Raw genomic sequence first — 26045 nt, 5'->3', positions numbered from 1 at the left:
CATTAAGTATATTTTTGTAGGCATGTAGGCATTTGTTTCCTATTACACTGCAGTGGCCTTAGGAATCAGACTGCTTCAGATAAGGTTCCAAATTTGTCACTTGTCTTGTGGGCAAATTAGCCGCTCTGAGCTCTCAGTGTTCTCATCTAAAAAATGAAGATATTAAGTATACTCTCCTTGTAGAGATAGGGGAGGAATGAAATGAGATAGGTCAATTCATAATTTCCATAATGTTAAATTAAGCTAACTCAAATGGCTATGAATCGTTAAGTCGTCTTGTGTTATTATATAAAATGATCAATTATAATGTTTCCATCGAACAGTTAAGGAGTGAGTAATGGAAACTCTCCTATACTGCTAGCAGGAATGTAAAATGTGTAGCCACTTTGGAGAACAGTTTGGTAATTTCTTATAAAAGTAATATACTCTTGCCATATGACATGACAGTGCCCCTCCTACGTATTTAGCCAGGAGAAGTGAAGAAATATACCTTTACAAAGACCTATCCTTGATAGTCATGGCAGTTTTATTCATATAGGCAAAAACTGGACACAATAAAATGCTCACCAACTGGTGAGTAAATACACACTCTGGTACATCCAAGAGATGGAGTATTACTCAGCTTTAAAAAACACCCTACTACCAATATGTGAAACAATACAAGTGAATCTCAAAAATATGCTAAATGAAAGAAGTCAGACACTGAATATTGGATAATTCCATGTATTTAACATCCTAGAAAAGGCAAAATTATAGAAATTTTAAAAAATCAGGGGTTGTCATCAGGTAGGATAGGGGAAGAGGGGGAAAGGGAAAGAGCTTGACTATGGAAGACAGGAGAGAACTTTTTTGGATGATAGACATATTCTATATTTTTACTATAGTGATGGTTATAAGACTATATATTTGTCAAAGCACATATAAGTGTACACTTTATTTTTTCTTTTTAAGATGTTTTATTTTGAAATGTATTATTTAAATGGAACAATATATGAGCCACATATGCATAGTTTTATTTTATTATTTAATTTTAATTTTATTCCAATATAGTTAGCATATGGTGTTATATTAGTTTCAGGTGTACAATATAATGATTCAGTAATTCTCTGTTTTACTCAGTGATCAAGGTAAGTGTACTCTTAATCCCCTTCACTTATTTTACACCCCCCCACACTCACCTCTTTTCTAGTGTACATTTTAAATGAGTGAATTTTATTGTATATACATCGTATCTCAGTGTAAAAAAAAGTTAAGGAAGTAGTTATGGTGGAGACCTTTAGGTAGAAAGAACATCAGAGACCAGTTAAGAATTCAATCCAGAAAAGCATTCTAGAAAGGAGAAACCAGTAACATGGATTTTGAATGAATGTTTGGCCTTCCTGATAGTGGACATGTGGACATTTGAGTCTACTGTTAGGTTTTGATGATAGTGAATTAAGTCAAAATGTGAATGAAAAGAACAACCTCTTAGAAAACCTGCAGTTGCAAGTTTATTAGAATAATTTTAGAAGCCTCTTCCATAATTTGTTATGAATGTTTGAGAACTATGATTTGTCCAAGAGTTTCAAGATTTATTTAAAAAAAAACTTGCTATCTAAGCTTTCCTCCAAAAACATTTTTTTCCTACTAAGACAGTTTCTACTTTTAAAGCCAGTTTTAAGTGCTATCGTCTGATGCATTTCTATCCAAAGTGATGAAATTACACAAACTTCCTCCTTAAAAAAAAAAGAAGGAATAAAACTCAAAAGTAAGGGATGCCTGAAGCATACTTTTTATACATGCTTGTTTTTCATGGTTACATATTTTATTGAACTGCCTTTACAAAGAAAGCCAGAAGTCTAGATAATATTTAAAATGCAGAAACATACTGTAAATAGCTGTAAAAGTTGGCATTTCATTTTTTTCTTAAAATTAGCTTGCAAAAAATCAAATATACTTTTGGTTGGGTGACTGTGGTAAGATTGGAAGACATGGGAAATCAAAATAAGCATGAATGAAGATTAGGATGCTGTTTTTGTATTTTGTTCCTTATCCTGATTTGTGATGGATTATTTAGATCATTTTTTAGCAGATTGATAACGTGGTAAATGGAGTCTTTTTTCCTTTTTTTTTTTAAGATTTTATTTATTTATTCATGAGAGATATAGAAAGAGAGACAGAGACATAGGCAGAGGGAGAAATAGGCTCCATGCAGGGAGCCCAATGTGGAACTTGATTCCGGAATTCTGGGATCATACCCTGAGCCAAAGGCAGACGCTCAACCACTGAGCTACCCAGGTGTCCCTGGAGTCTTTTTCCTACTTAAGTCACAGTCAGTTTCAACTTGACTATTATATTATATATTAGATCTCCCTAATTTTAGAAGATTGTTTGTTTCCTTGCCTCAGAACCACCTGTCATTGACCACATAATATAACCATGTTAGTAATGATGACATTTATTCAGCTATATTCTTAAGTACAACAAATAATTTTGGAATGCCTGTTTCCATATTAAAAGTAGGGTAAAAGAATACATTGTTAAAGCAATACTGTACAATTTGATAATGCTTGAGTGTCTTCAATGCATTTTATACACATTACTTCATTTGTTACTGCTAAGAGCTCTCTTAGATGGGGTCAAGAAATATGTTATTAAGCTCACTGTGTTGGATCATATCAAGTGGCAAGTTGTTTACCTAACATTTTCTAGACAGAAAGTAGCAAGCCAAGCCTCAAACTCAATTCTAATTCTTTGTCCTGCTACTCTACCTTACCATCATTCTAAGAGGATACTCTTGCTTCCTAGTAAGATGAAAATGGGCAATTGGATTTGGTATGTAGTTGTTATGTTTTCCATTGAGGTCTTGTAGGGTGAGATCAGATGATGGTCACATGGCAGTTCCATCATGTCCAAGCCTGACCTTGACTTACATGGAATAATGATAATGTATATAGTGTTGCATACTATTATGTGGGGTTGGTGGGAAATCTATATGGGATGATTTATAAAATTCCAGGAAAAGCATTATGATGCTACCAGGTTGTCTTCTAAAATTCTCTAGTAACTCCATCCTTTTAGTGAATATACTAAAAGTTCGTTGCATACGTTCCTATGCAATGTAGCCATTATCTATACTGAAAAAAATTTCCAACACATTTATTCAGCAAATGTGCATTGCTCAATCATGTGCCAGACCCCAGTAACTAGAGGTACAGGAATGATTAAAATGAACAAAGTCCTGGCCTTCACAGAGATTTTGATTGTTCTCATTAATATTATTATGAATTAGCTTCAGCTCAAATCTGGACATTTTTGAAGACATTGGAAAAGCATAGTGTATAAGGAGTTGATGGGGGAAGATGGGGTCTCATTCTTAGAGAAGAGGCCTAGGAAATATCTGGACACCTGGAACTTGAGTATTATGAAAACATGGTAGGCAGAAGTTTGACCTGCTATAATGGGAAAAGAAGTCTTTCTTGAAACTGTATACATGAATATCTCTCATGGGGCCTAGCAGTCATTCTGGAGGTAAGAGGAGAAATTAGCCATAAAACTCTCAGTGCATCAGCATGCATCAGCTTAAATATTATCTAGACTTCTTTCAGATATTTGTGAAAGGGCTGGAATGTCTCAGCCAATATCAGCTAAGTGTGTTGATGCTTCTTTGGGTTAGCTGGGTAGATGTAACTAACCTAGGCTGGGCTTGACAAGACATTGGCTTCAAGCTACAGGTTGGGTCCAAATTTGCTTCATGTGTCTCATGGTAATGGCAATTCAAGAGGGCAAACCTCAGTGTACAAATGCATGAGCACATTTCAAACTTTCTCATTATATCTCCTCAATCTGCCAACATCCTATTGCCAAAGCCAGGCACATGGCAAAGCCTAAACCAGGGACAAGAAATACACTTTGTTTACCATGATGCTGAAGCAAGTGGGATAGCTCAACTCAGTAAATATAATTGGAGAAATGGTATAGGATATAGGAGTGAGGGAATGAATATTTTTAGCAGTAATTTAATCAACCACAGAGTAGAAAGGAATTTTAAGGGCAGGGAATCCACTGATGTAAAATTGTCTATGAAAGCATGTTAATATTCTGACTTCTCATTAGTTTTTCCATTATTTCATACCCTCTCATTACTACTATTCTTTTTCCTCTCAAAGTTAGGTGTTTTTTTTTTCCCATTTATATAATAACAGTCTTACCTCCAGAATAAAAGTACATGGAAATAGCTTACTTTAGTGACTTCAGGCTGACTCTTCTGGATTCTCAAACCTTTCAGGGCTTAGTTTTCAGTGAGGAAGAAAACCAAAGTAAATACACCTGCTCTTCTGTTGGGACCATTGAGTTGCAGTAGCTCTAATAAGGATATAAGAATTACAGTTTTGAGGCTATCCTCAACCAAATGGACTGAAGTTATAGGAATATGCTTTTTACCATATTGTTTTTGGAGTCTTAAACTGTTTATGCTTATAGAAGATAGAAACTATTTATGCTATAGAAGATACAGACTAAAGTCTTAAACTGTTTATGCTTGGAAGTAGTGACCTTCACTTAAATATGCATTTTATACAGTAATAACAATTGATATGCTTTTCATGACTTTTTGCATTTTTCAGTATTTTTCTAATAAAAATAATTTTTAAAACCTTTTGGCATAAGATTTTTCTCTTAGAAATTGTAACTAATGCTCAGAATTTCTTAGAAAATAAATGTCATAAGGCATATGGCGTAAGATATATTTTCAGTTCTACATGAAATGTAGACAGTCTTTCAAAATACCAATTTTAGGATTTTTTTTCCAGCCATAAATGCTAGTCCTGTTCTTAAGTAATGTTTTGTGTGAAATAGGAAGCAAATTTACCTTTTAAATAATCTACATATAATTTATGACAGGTAGTGTTTTAAACATATGGTATTATGGTTTGTCCTTTTCCTGAACTCTATTTTAAAAGCTCCTATAAGTTCTTAATGTATGTGTAATAATTCAAATTGATTAAAAATATTCCTACATAAAACAAATTTCTTAGCTTTAACTGTGTTTATATTTATCCTTCTGATTCTGACAAGGTATAAAGGAATAAATTGTTCACTTGAAAAAGTATGTTAATTGTTTGATTTCCATAGTGGTTTAGTGGAATTATTGTTTTCTGGAGCACATTAAATTATATTATACTTGCACAAGAGATGACATATCCTTAAATTATGAGACTTTTGCCTTATTTCTTTGAGCCATCAGTTATTTTTCTTATTTCTTTTTTACTTTTTAAAAATATATAATTTACATAAAATAAAATGTTCAGATCTGAAGTGTTCATTTTGATTAATACTGACAATTGTATATACTTATGTCATCAGATCTTAAAACAGGGTATAAAACATTCCCACTATCCCCCTCCAGTCCCTCCCTACCCAGAGGCAACCACTTTCTGATTTTTGTCACCATTGATTACTTTTACCTTTTCTTGAACTTTATAAAAATTGAATCATGGAGTAAGAACTCTGTGTCTGGTTTCTTTGCTCAAAAAAATATTTCTGAGATTCACTTATTCACTCATATCTGTTGCACATATCAGGAGTACATTCCATTGTATGAACATAGCATGATTCTTTTCAAACACCTGGGTTTCCAGTTTAGATTATGACTGAATATTCTTGTAAAAGTAATTTTGTAGACCCAAGTTTTCATTCTCTTGAGTAAATACCTAGGAATAGATCTCTGGCTCATAGAATACATTGCTTTTTTTTTTTAAGTTGATTTATAAGAATACTTTATATATTCTGGATATAAGCCCTATATATGTATGTATATGTAAGATATATATAAGATATATAATGTAAATGTCTTCTATCAGTGTGACTTGCATATTATTTTAATAGTGTCGCTGGGGGCAAAATTTCCTATTTTGGTGAAGTCAAATATTTAAATTTTTATCATTGGTGAAGGATCAGTGAGTTTTAACTAAATAGTACAAAACCTAAAATATTATTTCCAAAATAAGAGGATCATTTTCAGTTACATAGCAATAAAATTATGGGCAATTTGGATAGACAAGGACAATCCTGTTAATGTCACATCTTTTTAGTTGATTTGCTACTTACTTTTATTCATAAGAGATAAAAATAGAAAATTTTTCAATAAGGTAACTACAGGGTTTTAGAGAAAGTGTCTTATTACTTCTAGAAATTTCTCTATAGGCAAAATAAGCTGTATAATTATTAGCTTGAAAAATGACTATTTAAAATGTGTTTATGAACAATGAAAATATTAGGAATTTTTTGTATTTCCTCTTTACTATTAGGGTGACAGATATAGTCTACTTACTGCAATGATTACATTTTTATTCCTCACACCTCTAACATGGGAATTTCAAAGAAGTACATTAGGATTTGTATGCCTTTTTAGTTATTTACCTTGAAGTTTACATAAATATATTGATTGTTGCCAGTGTGAAAAATCAACCAGTCAACAAACAAAAACTCTAGGCTTTACACAAAGAATTATTAGTGTAAGTCAAAATCTGTGCCTTTCATAAGTTTATATTGGATGCTAGTCATGAAAGAATTTATTAAGTACCTCATGTGGGTTATCTCTCTGTAAAATTAGTACATGGAATGGAGAAAAGTATGTACCCTTAAACTGTATTCTCACCTGGAAGATGAACCTACTAAGAGTTGTATGATATGTTCAATGGACCAAGATACGAGGTACTTGCCTATGTGCAGGTAAATGTAGTCATGCTTTTAGAATGAGAAGTGGCCAATTAAAAATATTTCCTACTGAAGTAAAGTGCCATATTTGCTATTCTGTGTTATCATTTGAAATAATTTACCAAGCATCAATTATATCCTTTGGAGAATGAATATTTCTCATGTTGCAATTACTGTCATTTCATCATTTCCCAAACTGAATGGTATTCCTTGGGAAATGCTACATAGTATGCTTCTGTCTTAGATGTGAACAATGAACACTATCATTTTGAAGAATCTGAAAATCTATTTAGTAAAAAAAACCCCTGCTTAACCTGTTTAATTTAATGTTTCCCAAATTTATTTGACCATGAAACCATTTTATTTCTGTGTCATAACACTTACTTAATTCCTATGGAATGTTTCCGTCAAACATTCTTTCTGAATTGTTAACTTTGTATAACATTTCAATTTTAGTGAAATGCCATTATCATCATAATTATGTGTGTGTGTGTGTGTGTGTGTGTGTGTGTATTTATTTGTAAGTGTCAGGGCATACTCATAAGGCATATTAAATTTTGATTCTTTGATTTTTTCTTATGAGATAAAGTTTTAAACTTTTTCTTTATGTGATCCTGTTTTGCTTTTCTCAAGAGGATTTCAACATAAAACAGTAATAAAATAGAAATTTAGACTTATAACCAAGAAAAAGGTAAAATTATAAGCATGGTTACCATGTCAACAGTGTTGTTTTGATAAACTTTAAGTGTTTCTCTGAACTTCTTGGAACCTTGACCAAAAGAAATCATGATAGGTATTTGTAGTAAACAAAGAATGACATTTTTCTTGGTACTAAGTTTTGAAAACTAAGTTTGTGGGATGGGTGTGAAGTGTTTTTTTTTTTGTTTTGTTTTTAGATTTTATTTAATCATGGGAGACAGAGAGAGAGAGAGGCAGAGACAGGCAGAGAGAGAAGCAGGCTCCATGCAGGGAGCCCGATGCGGGACTCAATCCCAGAACTCCAGGATCACACCCTGGGCCAAAGACAGGTGCTAAACTGCTGAGCCACCCAGGGTTCCCAGATGTGAAGTATTTTTTGAGAGTGCAAGAGAGCAAGAGAGCATGAGTGGGGGCAGGGGGCAGAGAGAATCTTAAATAGGCTCCATGCTCAGGGCAGATCCAGACTTGGGGCTCGATCTTGCAACCCTGAGATCATGACCTGAGCCAAAATCAAGAGTTGGGCACCTAACCTACTGAGCCGCCCAGGCACTATGGATGTGGAATTTTATAGAAAGGATTCAAATTGATGTAGTAGACAGTGACCTCACCAGTAATTTCTACTAAAGGCAGATACCGACCTCATACAGTTATTTCTTGTATCAACTGGTCATAAAAACTGAAGGCATAACATTAAAATGCAGTCAGGAACAGCTATTTTATGAGGGACTATGATAACGTGGTCCAAGTTATTAAGACTTCTTGTGGTTTAGGTTCCTCAAAGGAAAGGACTCAGACTGTCCCTTGGAGTGAATGAATGGCTTATTCTTCATCAGCAGTTCCTAAACAGCTGCCTGGACATAGAGTCACTCAGGGTAGCTAATCATTTGAAAAATCCAGGGTCCAAACCCCAACTCTGCAGGTCTGGGCAAGCACCCAAAAACTTTGTCCTTCTAAATACCTCTTTAGGTAATTCTGATGCATGACCATGTTTGGGAGCCACTCATTGATGATTTCCCTTGAATATCACTTCTATCAGTTGGCCTTTTTATATGATTTGGCTATTAGGCCATTAGAGTTTGTGTTCCTTCCTGTAGATCTAGAGTGGAAACACTGCACAAACAAATGGAGTTAACTTTTAAGAGAGTTGTTAACCGAACAAGTGCAGCCACAGAATACATGCCAAATGAGAGATGATTGAGGGGCTAATAAAGAGAAGTGAAGTAAGGGTAAAGGGACACAGGACCACTGAATCAAATATATGAGGAGATGGTCTCTGTTAAAGGCAACGAACTTGTTCCATACAGCTTTTCAAGGTCTGAGTTAGGACTGTCGTGTGAAAGTTACATCTAGGTAAATTTCAGTAGATATTTAAAAAAGGATATTGCAACAGTCAGAAATGTTTAACAATCGAATTAGCTATACCAAGGCTAGTGAAATGTCTGTGGCTTTAGATTTTCTATAGCAGAAGCACTAATGCCATAGAAGTTAGTAACTTGAGAGGTGCCCAGGTGGTGCAGTAGGTTAAGTATCTGACTCTTGATTTCAGCTCCGGTCATGATTTCAGGGTCATGAGTTAGAGCCCCCTGGCAGGCTCCATCCCCTGAGTGGGGCTTCATGCTCAGCAAGGAGTTTATTTGAGATTCTTTTTCCCCCTCTCTCTCTGCCCCTCCCACTTGTGATGTCTTGCTTTCTCTAAAAATAAATAAATATATATATTTTTAAAGTTAGTGACTTGAATGGAAGGAGTGACAAATTTCAGTCTTAGAGTTTGAAAACCTCTATTTTTTTTAAAAAAAAAATCATGCATCTATAAGTAAGAGGTATGTATCAAATCAATTCCAGGAGTGACTAGCTAAAACTCTGGAAGTGATGCTGAAGAGTGGGATGAATGTTAGTTATATATGATAATGTAATTAAAATTATTTTAAATCTTTGTGAACACTGTGACATTATACAATACATATATATTAAGAGTATAATAGAGTCTTAGTGTTTTAAATTTTTTTATTTGACTACAGTCGACATACAACATTACATTAGTTTCAGGTATACTACTTAATGATTTGACAAGTTTATACATTATGCTATATTCACCACAATGATACTGTATTCCTAATGCTCTACTTTTTATTCCTATGAGTTACTCATTACATAACTGAAGGCTTCTATCTCCCTCTTCCCATTACCCATTTTGCCCAACCCACCACCTCCTTCCCCTCTGACAACCATCAGTTTGCTCTCTGTATATAGTTCTGATTCTGCATTTTGTTTATTCATTTTCCACTCGTAAGTGGAATAAAATGGTATTTGTTTTTCTCAGTCTGACTTACTTCACTTAGCATAATACCCACCCCCCCAGGTTCATCCATTTGCCTCAAATGGCATCATCTCATCCTTTTTAGGGCTGTGTAATATTCCACCATATATATATGTATATGTAAGGATATTATATATGTATATATGTATGTATATGTATGTACATATACATATATAAATGACTGACTTGATTTCAGGTTGTGATACACACACACACACACACACACACACACCACATTTTCCTTATCCATTACTTTATTGGTGGATACTTAGGTTGCTTCCATGTCTCGGCTATTGTAAACAATACTATAATAAATATAGGTGTGCATATATCTCTTCAAATTAGTGTTTTCATTTTCCCTGGGTAAATACACAGTAGTGGAATTATAGGATCATATGGCATTCCTATTTTTGATTTTTTGAGGAACCTCCATACACAGTGCCATACCAATTCATATTCCCACCAACAGTCTGCAAGGGTTTCTTTTTCTTGGCATCCTCACTAACACTTGTTGTTTCTTGTCTTCTTGATTCTAACCATTCAGGCACGAGGTGATATCTCATTGTGCTTTTGATTTGCAGTTTTCTGATAATTAGTGATGTTGAGCATCTTTCATGTGTTTGCTGGCCATCAGTATGTCTCCTTTGGAAAAATATCTATTCAAATCCTCTGCCCGTGTTTTAATTGGACCATTCGGGGTTTTTTGCCATTGAGTTATATAAGTTTTTTATACATCTTGGATATTAACCTCTTATCAGATATATCATTTCCAAATATTTTCTCCCATTTAGTAGGTTTTTTTGTTTTATTGATGGTTACCTTTGCTATCTAAAAGCTTTTTATTTTGGTGTGGTCTCAATTATTACTTTTGCTTTTATTTCCTTTGCCTAAAGGAGGCATCTCTAGAAAAATGTTGCTATGGTTGATGTTAGAGAAATAACTGCTTGTATTCTGTTCTAGGATTTTTATTGTTTCAGATCTAACATTTAGGTTTTTAATCTGTTTTGAGTTTATTTTTGTGTATAGTGTTAGTAAGTAGCCCAGTTTCATTCATTTACATGTAGCTGATTACAGACTAGAGTTTTATTCTTCAAAATAAAAATATTCGTATTTAGCATTTTTGGGGGAAGTCATCCTTTATTGCATTATTAATATAGATTTCTATACTTAGTCTTATTTTTACCTACATTTGAAGATAATTTTTATATTACATGAGGGATGATTTCAGCAATTTCAAGGAAATAAAATAGTATTCAAATAGAGTTCAATTTGTGGAACTAATACTGTTGCAACTTACATATAACAGGGCTTTGTAAATGCTATCTTGAGTGGTTATTTTCTCTGCTTAGCACATGGAGCTGTCAGGATCACATGAGTTAATGTATATAAAGAGCTGAAATGAGACCATGTAATGCTCAATTAATGTCAGTTATTATTATTACCATCATTATTGATGAACAGACTGACTTAATTTCAGGTTGTGATCATAGCATATGTCATAGTGTATGGCACAGAGCAGGTGTCCTATAAGTGTTTGTTCATTGATCCCAGAGATGTTGTAATCATTAGGGCTTTCCAACTGGGGCTTTGGAATGTGCCTCCATTTCACATCCTATTTTTACAGCAGACATTTATTGAACTTCTTCCTAGTAGTTAAGCTGCAGCTATTAGATAAAGTCTCTCTCTCCTATATAAGGACCATTTTTTAGAATGGTGAAGGATTAATGAGAGTCCTTAGGCTGGAGGGCTTCCTGAGGTTTAGGACATTTCAGTTGAATTTTGAAAGAACTAAAAGATAATGGAGAGGGAAAAGGAGGCAGATAATTTTAAGTAAGAAAAATGGCATATGGGCTGAGTGAAGTAAGTCAGTCGGAGAAGGATAAACATTATATGTTCTCATTCATTTGGGGAATATAAATAATAGTGAAAGGGAATATAAGGGGAGGGAGAAGAAATGTGTGGGAAATATCAGAAAGGGAGACAGAACTTAAAGACTGCTAACTCTGGGAAACGAACTAGGGGTGGTGGAAGGGGAGGAGGGCGGGGGGTGGCGGTGAGTGGGTGACGGGCACTGGGGGTTATTCTGTATGTTGGTAAATTGAACACCAATAAAAAATTTAAAAAAAATACAATAAATGGGTTAAACAACAATGTAGATAGAATTGAAAATGGAAATACTGGACTAGATAAATCATCCATAAAACTAAGGACGGTAAAAACATAAAATAGAAAAGAGAGACAAAGAAACATTATCAGAAAGAGAGCAGTTTTACACGACCTTTTGTGATAGAATTGAGAGAATAGGGAAGTAGCATTATTCACAGAAATAATTTTTTTTTATTTTTTATTTTTTTAATAAATTAATTTTTTGTTCGTGTTCAATTTACCAACATACAGAATAACACCCAGTGCTCATCCCGTCAAGTGTCCCCCTCAGTGCCTGTCACCCACTCACCCCCACCCCTGCCCTCCTCCCCTTCCACCACCCCTAGTTCGTTTCCCAGAGTTAGGAGTCTTTATGTTCTCACAGAAATAATTAATGCGAATTCTCCAGATGTGATGATAGAGAAAATCATTCATTCTTTCATTCATTCAACAAATGTATATTAAGTGCCAGCTAGGTACTAGGCACTCTTCCAAACTCTGAGACTACGGCTAAGGATAAAACAGTTAAAAGTCAAAAAAAAAAAAAAGAAAAAAAAAAGAAAAATGGCATATGGAATGGAGATGAAAATGACAAAATGATGTTCTAAAACTTTGAGGTAGATATACCTGACTTGGGAAATGAGTTGTATTAGGAATTAAGAAGAGATTAGTGAATGAAGGCATTTGTCAAAGAAATACCCTGTAACTGGATAGCTGTATATGCATTTGATAGGGTGGGGAATGCAAGCTGTTTTGCAGAATCTGTGAATAGGAGAAAATGGAACTTGAGTAATACTACTCTAGCAGTTCATTCAAGAGAGAAAATGAATTTGGAAGTAGTATACAAAATAAGAATGGGCAATTTCAAGAGATTCTTCAAAGGAATAGTCAGAGGACTTAATAATGATTTATTGTCCATTAGGGAGAGTGAGATTTCATAGTGGCATCAAGATTGTGAACATCAGTGATAGAAGTTTGATTAACCCCTATGTAGAATTTGAGAGGTGTTTAAGTTTGAGAGGAGAAGGAAGATTGAGTTTAGTAATTTTAATTGGCTTAAGCTCATTTCTTAGGAGAATATTTAAGTAGATATAGATTTAAGACCTGATAGATAATGGGAGTAAAGCTTGGAAATAACAATTCATGAACCATCAGCCCATTTGAAGCCATAAGAATGTCAGTCCTACTAAGTCAAGAAAGAGAGCAGAGCACTTAGAGAATGTTTACCCTTGTCAGTGAGGAGTGAGAAGTCATATTCACTAGATTATCTTTCCAAATATCATACCTTTCATCAGTATTGTGGCCTCTTGACAAAGTAAAGACATTTTTATTTACAATAAAAAATGCATAGTATATATTTACACACAAGTAATAGTCCACATACAGCATATGTTCATATCTGGCTCCATTTTCTGTCTAAATTTCTAGACAGGTGAATCAGTTGAGAAAATAGTTACAACTAATTAAAAGCAATGCCTGAAATATTTCATTAATCCTTTCCCAAGTTTCATTTTCCCAATTTATTTTATTTATTTAAATCCATTTAAATACCACCAAGGAACCATTATGGACCTCCTAGTAGATATTTATTTAGCTATCTGGCTCTCAGATGAGAAAGGAGAATGAATGCTTGTGGAGAAAAGGCATACTTAGATACATAGAACTAACCTAAAATCATTCAAAGAGCTATGGTTTTGTGTTACAAATAAAGAGCAGAAAAATTGTAAGTTATAAAAAAAGCTCTGGAAATACCATTGATCTCTCTCTACTACCAAATTGCATTCTTTACTCTGGACATTTAGACTGTAGATAACCATTACCTGACAACTATCTGTTACTCTTCTACGTCATTGAAATGTGGCAAGGATATGAGTGTGAGGGGTTAAAATTTGAAATACTCAATCACAGTTGTGTGTCTCTTGCTAAAACTTGAATAACAATGAAATAATTTATTTGGTCAAAACAAAGTACTTCACAAATATCATAGATTTTTGAAATGATGAATTGACTCTCCTAAGAAGAAATTGGTATTTCACAAATGTGTACCTTGGATAGTGCCAGGTGCCATGACTAATGGCATATGGAATTCTTAGCATAGCTCCTAGCCTACTGTAGGCACTCAGAAATTTTAGCTGATATTATTCGCTGTTATTTTTCTGTTTTGTGATTATATAGTTTTCATATCTAAATGTGTTTACATTTCTTGAAATTCATCTTGTTTTACTGAATTGCTTTTTTGAATTAATCAAGACAATTTTTAGTTATATGTTCTCTCTGAGAGTGCTACTATTCCTGCTAACTTGGTGTTATTGTTGACTAAACAGTCTCTCTCATCTCATTCAAGTCAGTAATCGTTAAGATGGAGAGACCACTCAGCGAGGCTTGGGACAGAGCCAGCAGTTCAGACTAGTAGTTGTTGGTTGGGCTGTCAGGCATGAAAGTTAGTTGTGAGGGGTATTAGGACCTCTATTAATGAAATTGAACTAAAAGCTGTAAACAGTTTTCTCTTTAGGGTAACTTCATGTTAGTTCTAGGATTACCCTCACAATACTATGATTCTTACTCACTTTGAGACCAATATGCTTTATTTCATGGAAAAGAAATGGGTGAGAGTTTTGTTTGTGAAACTGGAGCCCATGGGGATGTGCTATACACAGAATCACTGTCATGAGCGCCAGAAAAACAAAACAGGCTGAATTTACTGATCTAAACTATGTTTCTTCCCTCACTAGAGAAAATTAGATATTATTTAACTTTTGTAATGTTCTAATTTGCTGTGGTTTATCATTCCCAGGTGAGTTTTTGTTGCTGTTGTCATAATTTCATTTTTGTTTTTTTAATTCACTGTAAGTCTGAAAGACTAAGTCCTCTGAGCAGGCTTCAGATGTGTTTCCCTAAATAGCTTGAACAGAGCTGGGTTAGTGAGGAAGAGAGAGTTAGCAACATCACAGACTTTGCCACACCCAAATCTGCTCAGGCTACTTACTGAGGGAAGCTGAATGCTCAAGCAGAAGCAAAAAGAGGTCCTCTATGCTTGTACTCAACAAGCAAAAGAGGAAACTGCCCTCTTATTCCTGCTTTTGAGACATGATAATCCTTGTCACTAGTGAAAATAAATTCTTACTGGATGATGATTGGGAGAAGAGAGCTCCCTTAGATATTCCCGACTACTCCAGGCACAGGAAATAGTGGGGAGATTTTAAGAACTTTCTGCCTCAAAGGAGCTGAATTAGAAATATGAGAAGAGGTGGAGAGAGAGGTTTTTGTTCTCCAAAACCTTTCCAAAATGAATCTCATTGGGCAGCCCCGGTGGCGCAGCGGTTTAGTGATCCTGGAGACCCGGGATGGAGTCCCACATCGGGCTCCCTGCATCGGGCTTGCTTTTCCCTCTGCCTGTGTCTCTGCCTCTCTCTCTCTCTCTCTCTCTCTCTGTCTCTCTCTGTCTCTCTCTCTCTCTCTCGCTCTTTCTCTCATGAATAAATAAAAAATAAAATCTTTAAAACAAAAAACAAAAATGAATCTCATTGAACATTATCCTGCAAGTTTCTTTTTTGGAGAAAATGGAAATGGCAGTTATGGTCAAATGAAAGATGACATTTTAGGGACAAATCCCCTACCTGTTTGTTTTATGCCATCCCTCTCTATCTTCCCAGCAACTCTGCTTTCTCACTAGATTCTATCCTTTTTCCTCTTCCCCACCTCCTCTACACCTCTCTCCTTGTACCTTGAACTTCTCCTTTTTCTCGGGGCCAATTCCCTTGCTTACAATCTTGCCTGTAACTATAAAAAGGCTTTCTTCCCTCATCACTCCTTTTTCAAATCAGTTTTTGTTTCCATTTTCACTAATTGACTCCATTTTTTCTCTGTCTCCACTTTCACATCACCCCTTGTCCCACCGACCCACCATAATTCCCCTTGTACCCCATCTCTTTTTACTCCTGGGGAGTTCAAAATGTGTTTTCAGGGCTCATCCTTGATACCTCTGCTACACTGGCCATATTAATTGCTTCCTCCCTCTCTAAATACCTTACTTCTTACTAGATGAGTTTTCCCTCGTCTGTGGAGTGAACAGAAATTCTCTCTTGCAGGTTTAGTGGTAGGAAATTTCTGCTACTTTTGATTTTTCTAAAGTTGTGTTGTTTTGCAGGCAGCAGGTGGCTTTTGGAGAATGTACACGGGTTAGTAAGTAGAAGAATGTAAATGGGACAGTGTTTGGGGGATGGCAGCCTATATAAACCCATAGATATGCATAATATTTCAAGAATTGGTGAATGGAAAAAGAAACTAATTATGTTAACAGAAAATAGTAGCTTGGATAAAAAGGGGCTGATTGGTCATATTGCCAAAATGTTGGAAACCATAATAGGAAACAAAATTAGCCTGTTAGCATTTTGGAGACATTAAGGGCTAATAAATGGAGTAGGTTTGAATAATTCAGAAGACCTGGACTTGATTTTTTACCTATCATTTTCTTTTTTATCAGTCTTTGAAAAATCTGTTTCTCTAAAATTTAGAATTGCTCACTAATCTCTGTAGTGAATCTTCATCTTGTTATCACCTTTATTTTAGAATCCTATACTTTTTTGTCTGGTTTTGTGAATAACTTCCTCGCCTCTTCAGGGGAGGTTCAGCAACCCACATCAGTCATTGTGAAAAATGGCCAGCTGGCTTCCTTTTTCATATAATTAGGAACCTACTTCGCCTGTCCTCTATGTCTTTTTTAAAATAAAAATTAATGTAGCTTCTGAGGGTTCCCTGAATGCACATTAGAGGTATAACAGGCCCTGATGATTTGTGATTAGTACATCTGGATTTTCAAAATACCAACGTTCACTCTCTCCTGCTGGTGTAGAATTTTTACTATTCCATCTTCATCTTATGGGTAACAGTCATCATACTCATTTGTTCATGGTTAAATTAACATGAATATGCAATTTTTTAAAAGTCACTTTTTAAAGTAATATTTTTCATCTTTTTTTTCTTTTTCGTATTTGTGAGTGGAAATGAGATCACTTTTGAAGGCCTCCTTTAAAAATATATTTGAAGAGATTTGTATCAATTGTATGATGTTTGTCCTGAAAATATTTTTTTAAAAAAATCTTTTTAGCTTCCTTGATTCTTTTTCTTATATAGCCTTTTATTATAGGCCAGATGGCTTGTCTTGCATTTCACATTCCATAGTGTTGCCATTGGTCTTAAGGTCATTTTACATTTCTAATTTAACCAACCTGACCCACTGTGTTAATGTCAGGAGTCTGCTTGCAGTGATAGAAAGGACATCAACTTTGATTCCAAATAGACCTTGATACAAATCTTGCCTTCTTAAAATATCAATATTTGCCATTACTATTAAAAAAATGATCTCTTAGATGTGTATTCTTCATCTGTCAAATGGGACAATCATATCTTCTTTCAGAGTAGATATCTTGAAGATTGAAGAAGATATGCTATGTATATTTGATACATAATAAGTATTAAATGAATAAAAGTACTTCTTATTTTCCTATATGTTTAGAAATATCAGAAGAAAAAGGGATTTTCTCTTTACAATTATTGAATTACCTCATATACAATTATATTAGAGTTTTATTTGATAAAATATCAGTACATGACATCTTAAATGGTATCTTGCTGGTTCAACCAATGACTTGACATTAGTCTTCTCCACTAAATAAGTCATATGCTGAGAAATACCTTTTTTATTGTTCAGAAAGAAAATGAAACTTAGTCAAACCACATAAAAATGCATTTAGTGAAATTATTCAAGTCACAAAACTTGTTGGCCATAAATCAGTTTATGTTTTGTAAATATTTTATAGAAATATGCTGTAATCTTGCAAAAAGTATTTACCTAGAATCTATTCTGAATCACTATGTTTTAGAGTGTTAAAATTACTCAAGCTTGAAATCCACAGCTTTTGTCCTTTTTATCTTATCCATTCATTTAACAAATATGTATTAAGTGACTATTATGTCAGACATTATTCTAAGTTTTTGAATATGTGTTAGTGAACCAAAGAGACTGAGATCCTTCCTGTTGAGCAGTTCATACTTCAGCAGTGGGAGGCAGGAAACTTTAGTAAGTAGTAGAGCAAATTAAAAGGGCATTGAACATATAGGAATATGGTGGCTATGGGAAAGCAGATTATAGTGGTAAGTAAAATAATCAGAATGGGAGTTTTCAGAAATTGGCATCTAAGCAAAGCATTAAAAGAAGTAAAAGAGTTAGTCATAACTAATATCAGGAAAGAACATTCCAGACAGAAGGAAAGGTTGGTTGATGAAAAGAACCCAAAGTAAAATTAGGGCTGGTTTATTTGAGGAAAACCAGAAAGGAAGCCAGGGTGACTGGAGCAGAATTAGCAAAGACGGAGGGAGTTGGAAACAAAGAATAGTAGGAGATGAACTCTAGAGTTATGGGAGGCCAGATTATATTTTGAAGACTCTGGCAATTTATTTGTGAGTGAAATAAGTAAACTGGAGAACTATGCAGAATTTTGAGCACAGCAATCATGATCTGATTTATCTTTCAGAAGAGAGAATAGACTAGAGGAGGGAAGGCAAGGGTAAATGCTGGGCAACCAGTTAAAAGTCTTGTGGAAATCCAAGTAAATAGTAATAATGTCTCAAGACAAGATGGCAATAATCGAGGAGGTAAAAAAAGGATTAGACTCTAGATAAATTTTGAAAGTAGAACCATTTTATGAATTGGATGCAAGTGTAAGGAAAAAGGAGAAAAGTCTAAAGTTTTTGGCCTGGACAGCTAGAGAAATGTATTTGCAATCAGCCAAGATGGAGATGGCTGCTGGGGAATCCTTGTTTCTTTCTATCTGTCTATCTATCTAACTCTCTCTCTCTCTCTTTTTTTTTTTTTTTTTTTGAGAGTGAGAGAGAGAGAGAGCATGTGAGAGGTGGGGCAGAAGGAGAAGGAGAGATTTCTAAGCGGACTTCAACTGAGCAAAGAGCCTATGTGGGGCTCAGTTCACCACCATGAGATCATGACCTGAGCCAAAATCAAGAGTCAAATGCTCAACCAACTGAGCCACCCAAGTGCTATTCTATATATTTTTAATTAGTGATCTGCAAATTAGAAAATTATGTATTTTAAAATTTTTTTCATTTTCTCAATCTTAGGTTATTTTAACTGTCTCTAAAATTTCCTATTACAAATGCAGACTAGTACAATTACACTCGGGGAATAAGCACAAATACGCTTTTTCTCCAGACACTATTTGAATGTACTTATCTCCATTGATGATAGGAGTAAAATTCAAAAACCAAGAGACAGAGAACAGAAATGTAAACATGTCATATCTATTTCACAGCTTAGTGCACAGTATATAGTTTCCTGACATTAGTCATGAAAGATAAAACAATTTAGATAAAGTTCAAATTGAGATAAAGTTTCATAAAATAGTGTTTTGTTTTGTGTTTTGCAGGTGGGTCAAGGGGAGTGGGTAGTTATTATAGGAACCAAAATAGAAGCTCAAAAGAGAGAAAGTAATTATGTAAATTGTGTTTTTTGAAGGCATTTAGGATTTTTAACTTACATACTCTAAGTATCTGGAAGCACATTTAGTTCCTGCTTGGAAAGATGAAAGTCTAACCATAACCTCATTGACAGGCTTGTGGCAGTTTGAGTTTCTCCTGTGTGTCTGTGCACGGAAGAGTAGAAGTGGTTGAGTGGGCAGTTGGCAGCCATTCATCGCATTGATTGCAGTCATTCATAAAACCCAGCAGTGCTGAGGGTGGAGTCAGGAGGAGCGTTCCCCTGTGGTGGTTGCAGAATGTCTCATTTGCATAAATCTGCAGTAATGCTTGAGTAATGAGAGGATGCTCACTTGCAGTTTGAAGACTGTTAAGAGTCCACATCTGATAAATCCTTGAGGAATTAAAGATGTTGCAAAGAATAAGAGGTCAAACCCCTTGAACTCCTAGTCTCTTGATCCATAGTAATTCTGGGAAGTCAGCACTTTGGCAGTGTTTGTGGCCTCCTTATGTCTGGCTGAAGGAATGAATCATATGTAGAGGAAGACACTTAATAGCTACAATAGCTACAACATATTGAAATACTGTATTTCTTAAGTATGAGGGGTCTATGTGATTCAAGTTTAATGCATAGGAGATAATAGAAGGCACTGGTGCTGAACAATTTCTGCTTATCAGAACTGTCAAAACTATTACAGCTTATCCCTCCAAATGTAATATGCCAGACACAACACAATCCAATTATAATTTTAAAGAAATGTTAATCAACACAAGCTAACACAAATCTTGAGTGTATTATATATATATTTTTATATCCTATGTAACTATATGAGCATAGGGGTTTTTAAAAATCTTTTCTTTCTTATATCTAGAAGAAATTTCAGCTAAAAAGAAGTCAAATTAGAAAATGTAGGAATATATATATATACCATAGTTTAGAGTCCCATCAAATTGGTTGAATCCGAAACAAATAGTTTTTACGCCAAAAACACAGATTCAGTAGCCAGCTGTATGTATCACTATAGTCTTGTAATCAGAATATATTTAGTATGAAAAATGTTACCTGCTTTTTAAAAATTAAAGTATATTAAGTACACCTCAAATTATATTTATTTTTTTAAAGGTTTTACTTGTTAATTTGAGAAAGAGGAAGTGCGAGTGAGAGATAGAGAGCAGGAGCAGAGGGGCAGGGGGAAAGGGAGAAGCAGGCTCCCTGCTATGCAGGGAGCCTGATGTGAGGTTCAGTCTGAGGACCCTGGAATCACCATCTGAGCCAAAGTCAGACACTTAACTGACTGAGCCATCCAGATGCTAAAAATTTTACTTAAGTTCATTGTAAATACTACATTTTTTGAATATTGATGTATCTGTTTTCATTATCTAGTACATAAAGTTCAGAAATTCAAATAAAGTTTTTATTTGAAAGATTCTATAGTTGTGCAGACAGAAGCAGTGTGTCAGCTGTTGTACTTTTACACCAAAAGTACTGGGCACTTGAGATTAGATGAAAGTTTTCTTACATAGACGTAGTCTTTCACTTAGGGAAACAGTTTGCTTAGAAGTCTACCTTTAGTGCTGGCTGATAATCCACATTTATTAGAAAAGAGTTACTTAAAAGCATATCTAAGGAAATCTGTAATTAAAATGGCTGATTTATTTTAAAGCTATGTATAAGTTCCTGAAACTTTAGGGGAAAAAAAGAAATAAACTAAGACAGAAGGTTGCATATGGTTTCCCATAGATATAATTCTTCAAAATGTTTTCCAAAGTTGGTGATATTTCCAATATTTTAACGAACCAGTGCATGTAGATTTAATATGCTAAATGTACTATTTTTAGTTGAGTGGGAATTGTTAAAGATTTTCCAGTGCTATGAAATATAACTTCCTTGTACTTTGGATAAGTTAGACCAACATTTCAGAGCTCAGAAATCCCAGAACATTATTTTGCTCTAATGAGTGCCTTCTTAGTTACTGACTTAACCCTTGATGCCTGAGTGGCTTTCTCCTTCCATGAAATGAAACAAGAACAGAAGGCCTTGTGTTCCTGTGGATGTCTTTGACTTCCATCTCTTGACCAGTCCATTAAGAGTTTAACATTAGTTCTTAGCAAATGCTACATTTCTGTACTTTGATCCTCCAAGTATATCAAGTCTTTGAAATGATACCATTTTCTTTTCTCGTTACATTACATATTGATTTCTAAGTCTTAGCTGACCTTGTTTGGAATGAGCAGTATGTGTGTGTGCACGTTTCTGTGCGTTGTGTCCATGTTTCCTTGTATCATTTCTTTCAGAAGTGGAGAATTTTGCCATGCAGCTTTTAGCTCTGGGAAAACAATATATCTGCCACTGCCTCACCAGTGATCCACTTCTGGAATAACATGACTGGTTTTAAATATTAGTAGTGTAGTCGAATATCCCAGAAGCCTCCATGGAAGTTGTAAGAACCAGATTCATGTTTGAGAATGCTGGGTCCTAAGGGGCTTTTCCATGTTACAAAGTCTAAGATGTGGGGTCTCAGCTTTGTAACCAAGGGTTTCCCTATTCAAAGCAATATTTTTTAAAGTTCTTGAAATGAAGGCATATCTGAGCCATCCAAGTACAGCGTTAGGCGGGGGTGTTTTTTAATTTCTGCCAATGAATCTCTTCAATGCTCGGCATGCCCTGTTAACACAAGGGTAAGAGTATCCTCTGCTGCCCTTTGGAGCTCTGTTATACTGTCTATCCTCTGCATTTAGTTAGCCTATAATGGGGGATTTAAGACACAAAGTCTTTTTGCTATTTTTTTTTCACATTGTGGAGGTATTTTCTCTATTTATTTTACATATACACACATACAAACACACACACAAATACCTTATATATGAACATTTCCTTCCAAGTCTTTCTCTTTTCTTAACTTGAAGGGGTTTTGAACATGGAGAATGTCTTCAGACCTGTTAGATCTCTTTTTGCATAAAGCAAAAAACATGTGTGGTAATGAATGGCATGAAATAAGTCCATATCTTTTAGTAAAATAGCCAAAGCCACAGAAAATCCTGCCCATCTTTTAACATATCAGTGCAACAGTTGTTCATATTTTTAAGCTTTCAGATGTTATCACATGATGAAACCAAAGCTTTCAGTAGCATTTCTTCTATGGGAAAAACTGCTGACAATCATTTTATTGGTGCTAAAAGGAAAATCAAATTAAGAAGCTAGAACAGATTTTATTTGGGTATAATTGAGCTCTTGGAAGTCTAAGTCAAAAATATCCAACTCTAAGGGCTTTTCCAGGGCCTCCAGGTTAAGATCAAAGGGGCTTACAAAGATTTTCCATTAGACTGTGTTTTCAGTACCGTGTTTAATTTCTAGATGTGTTCTACCCTTTTTATAATTAATAGTGCGTTGTGCTGTCTATCATGCGCCCCAGGTGTGTTGTCAGGGACATGGCGAAGCCTGCTGCCTGCAAAACACCAAGAAATGCTGAAAACCAGCCCCACCAACCTTCACCGTGAGTATGGCATTAGTTTTATTGACTGAAAATGTCGTCTCTTACACAGATCACTGGTTACAGATATATTAATTCACGTTGCATGTGGGAGTAGATACTCTGATTGCTCATGTATGTGTAATAAAAAGGCTACTATTTAATCAGATAAAATTATCTGGAAACATGAGCTCTGTATTAAGTATCTTTGTTAAATGAAGTTTCTAATGCCATATTGGAAGCATAAAACTAATTAGAGGAAAGGGACACATTTTTAGGGCTCTAGGGAGGCAGAAATTCTGTGCCTTATGGATTTGGAATGTACGTGGGCTGCAGCCTAAGACTTTAGGGTAAGGCAAGGTAAAGAGAGGGGGGTGTGTAAGTAAGAGAAGTGCAGAGGTAGTCCATTACCCACCCTCACCATATCATTTAAAGGTATGGACAATCGAAAAGAGTGAATTGCCCATCTAGTTTCATTTTTATTATTGCAACCTCAAGTGTAGATACTAGTGAAGAGTTAAACACTAACATAACGGGGAAGCAAGAAGTAGAAAAGAAACCAAATAAGTAAATTAAGTTGTGAATGTGGATTTTGATGAGATAAAATGTCAATAGCTTTAAAATTCTGCATAGTACAGGATATATTCAATCTTCTGACAAGAACTATGCTCTTAATAAGAAAAATTAAACATTCCCTTAAAATGTCTCAGTAGCAGCACTACTCGGCATAATCATTACAGCCAAGTAGTTACTACTGGGAAATGTCTCCTTCCAAGGTTTTTATCAAACACCTCTGAAGAAATGTGTCTTAAGAGTGATTTTCTATAGATTTTTTTAGTTGAGAATTCTTTGAAGTATACCAAAATAAAGTGATAAAATTGTAAAATGTGAGAAGAAAAGTAAATTTTTATAATTCTTCTACTATGACAAGTTTTTATTAGCATTGGCAAAGACCAAAATTAAATAAGGCATTAAATCCTTATATTTTGTATATTACAGTCAGTCACAAATCATTTAAAATTATGTTTTAGGAAACAAAATTTTGGTAAATACATTTCAAGAGGCTCAATACATCAGTTATAGATTTTATCTCAGACTTTAAGTATACTTGAATATCATCTACATTTTATCAGTATTTTTCAAGGAATAAAAATAATTTTTATTTACACATAGTAAAAAATGACTTCTAATTACATTGACAAAAGTACAAAGTTGGAAGAAGTATTCTAAATGGTGTTGCCATATTTTTTTTTCTATAAATGTTCTTGCTCTAAAACCATTTTTTCTGATAATTGAACTTTCCTTCATAGTTCATGGAAAACTTATCATCTCTACTTCTTATGTTCTAGGCATTACAAGGCATTTTGTTTTGTATTAGGATTATATTAGGATTCAATCTATTTCTGGGAAAGTTCTTTAGGGAATGAATATTGATTTTAAAATGTTGTATTCCACATATTGAGGTTCCATTTTAATTGGTCCCACTTGATCTAATGTCCATTTTAAATTGGAGTTATTAGATATGGAACAGCAATTGTCATCCTTCCCAACAAGACTTTAGATCACTTTTCTTTATTATATTTTTTACATTCCATAGACGTAAGAGTTGTAGAAATATGTTGTAATTTACCTTGTACCTAGTGGAACTTTCCTGGTAGCCCCTCTGAGTATAGTGGCCTAGAGGAAGCAACTGTAGTTCCTTTGGAGCCTCTATTCTGACCATTTCTTTGCTCACCTAAACTTTTTGCATTAAAATAGTGAACCTCTCTAGGTGAATTCAAGTATTTAAAGTTTGCAATTCTTTCCTTATTCTGCTGATTCTCTATATAGTGTGTTTGTAATTTGAGCTCTCCTTATCCATATATGTGCCTTTCTAGGTTGATAAGAAAAAGGCAATAATAAATTGCTGGCTGCTCAGAATTTTAGATTTGTGAGTTATAAACCATGAGTTGGTCTGAATATCAATAAAGGCTACTTTTTTGCTTTTTAAATTTTGAATGGAATGTAAGAGATTAGAAAATCCAAGAAAGAATGTATCCCAGCTTAATATTGTGGGATGAATTTAAGTTTCTGTGTATGACAACTAGGTAAAAATATAAAATTTAATAAACACTATATTTAGTTATAAGGATATCCTAGTGGCTTTTAATTAGGAGGGTAGCATAGATTTGCATTATATATATGTGTGTGTGTGTAGGTATATAAAATATGTATTACTTACTTTGACAGAAGTGGGGAAAATGGACTAAGAATGTGATGTGGGCAAAACTAGGGACAAGCAAATCAATTAATAGACTATTGTAATAGTCAAAAGAAAGACGATAATGTCTTATAGGAGTAGCAGAGGGTGTAGGAAGGAAACATTTCAGGAGCTGAGTAAGGAGTCACATTGGCAGTGCTTGATTGTCAATTGAATATGATTTGTAAGGAAAGTTTAGGGAGACTATCATATCAATTGTTTGATAATTAAGGACCTGACAGAAAAAGTGGAATTAAAGAACCAAACTAGGTCTAGGTAGGTAAGCAGTGAGGAGTTTGCATTTTGATATAATGATTTTGTGGTACCTGTGCATTATCCTAGGGTACAGATCCAAGAAATAGTTGGGTATATGAAACTGAAACACTCAGTTAACTGGGACAGGAGATGACATCACTAAAAGATATATAGTTAGAAAAAGATAATAGAGAGAGTCCTAGGTAAAAATCAATGCATAATGAATAGGCAAAAGAAAAGGATCCCCTGACTCAGCTGAGAAATAATAATTTAAAACATAGAAGAACCAGAAGCCAAGGTAATAGAGGGGCTCAAGAGGTATCTCCAATAGTATCAAATGCAGCAGAAAATCAATGAATAACTTCAGAGATAAAAAATGTCCTTAGGATCTGGCCATTTGGAAGTCATTGGTGGCATTTGTCATAGCAGTTTAAATATATAAGTGGGTGGAAATACTCTATTTTGATAGTTGTGAGGAGGAAATGACAAGTCAGGAAAAGGAAATAGTGATTGTATATGACTTTTAAAAAGGCTTGACTGTGTGGGTGTGGAAAAGAGAGAGAGAGTGGTAGGTAGACAGGAAGTAGGGCAACTATACTTATGTTACTTGGTACATTCTACTTGCAAGTCTAGATTGATGAATACACATGTCAATAAACTTTATATTTTTGATAACTGTGTATATAAACTATCCAAGGATTCTTTTTCAGTTATTATTAAAATGTCACTTAGTCAT

At 34.6% G+C, this 26045-nt stretch overlaps 1 protein-coding gene across 46 annotated transcripts in view; it reads left to right on the top strand.

The window, feature by feature from the left end:
• RIMS1 (regulating synaptic membrane exocytosis 1) overlaps positions 1 to 26045 on the top strand; it is a 477109-nt gene that overhangs the window by 60326 nt on the left and 390738 nt on the right. For 44 of the 46 annotated variants that reach the window (XM_077903404.1, XM_077903447.1, XM_077903445.1 and 41 more), the window contains exon 2: positions 22759 to 22839. The exons of the other annotated variants lie outside the window; for them this stretch is intronic. In XM_077903404.1, coding sequence (XP_077759530.1) covers positions 22759 to 22839 — 81 coding nt within the window. The remainder of the gene's footprint in view (positions 1 to 22758; positions 22840 to 26045) is intronic. 46 annotated transcript variants of the gene reach the window in all.

The sequence above is a fragment of the Canis aureus genome, chromosome 7 (genome assembly GCF_053574225.1).
Source record: "Canis aureus isolate CA01 chromosome 7, VMU_Caureus_v.1.0, whole genome shotgun sequence".
NCBI classification, from domain to species: Eukaryota; Metazoa; Chordata; class Mammalia; order Carnivora; family Canidae; genus Canis; species Canis aureus.
This window is presented reverse-complemented; position numbering and strand designations above follow the sequence as displayed.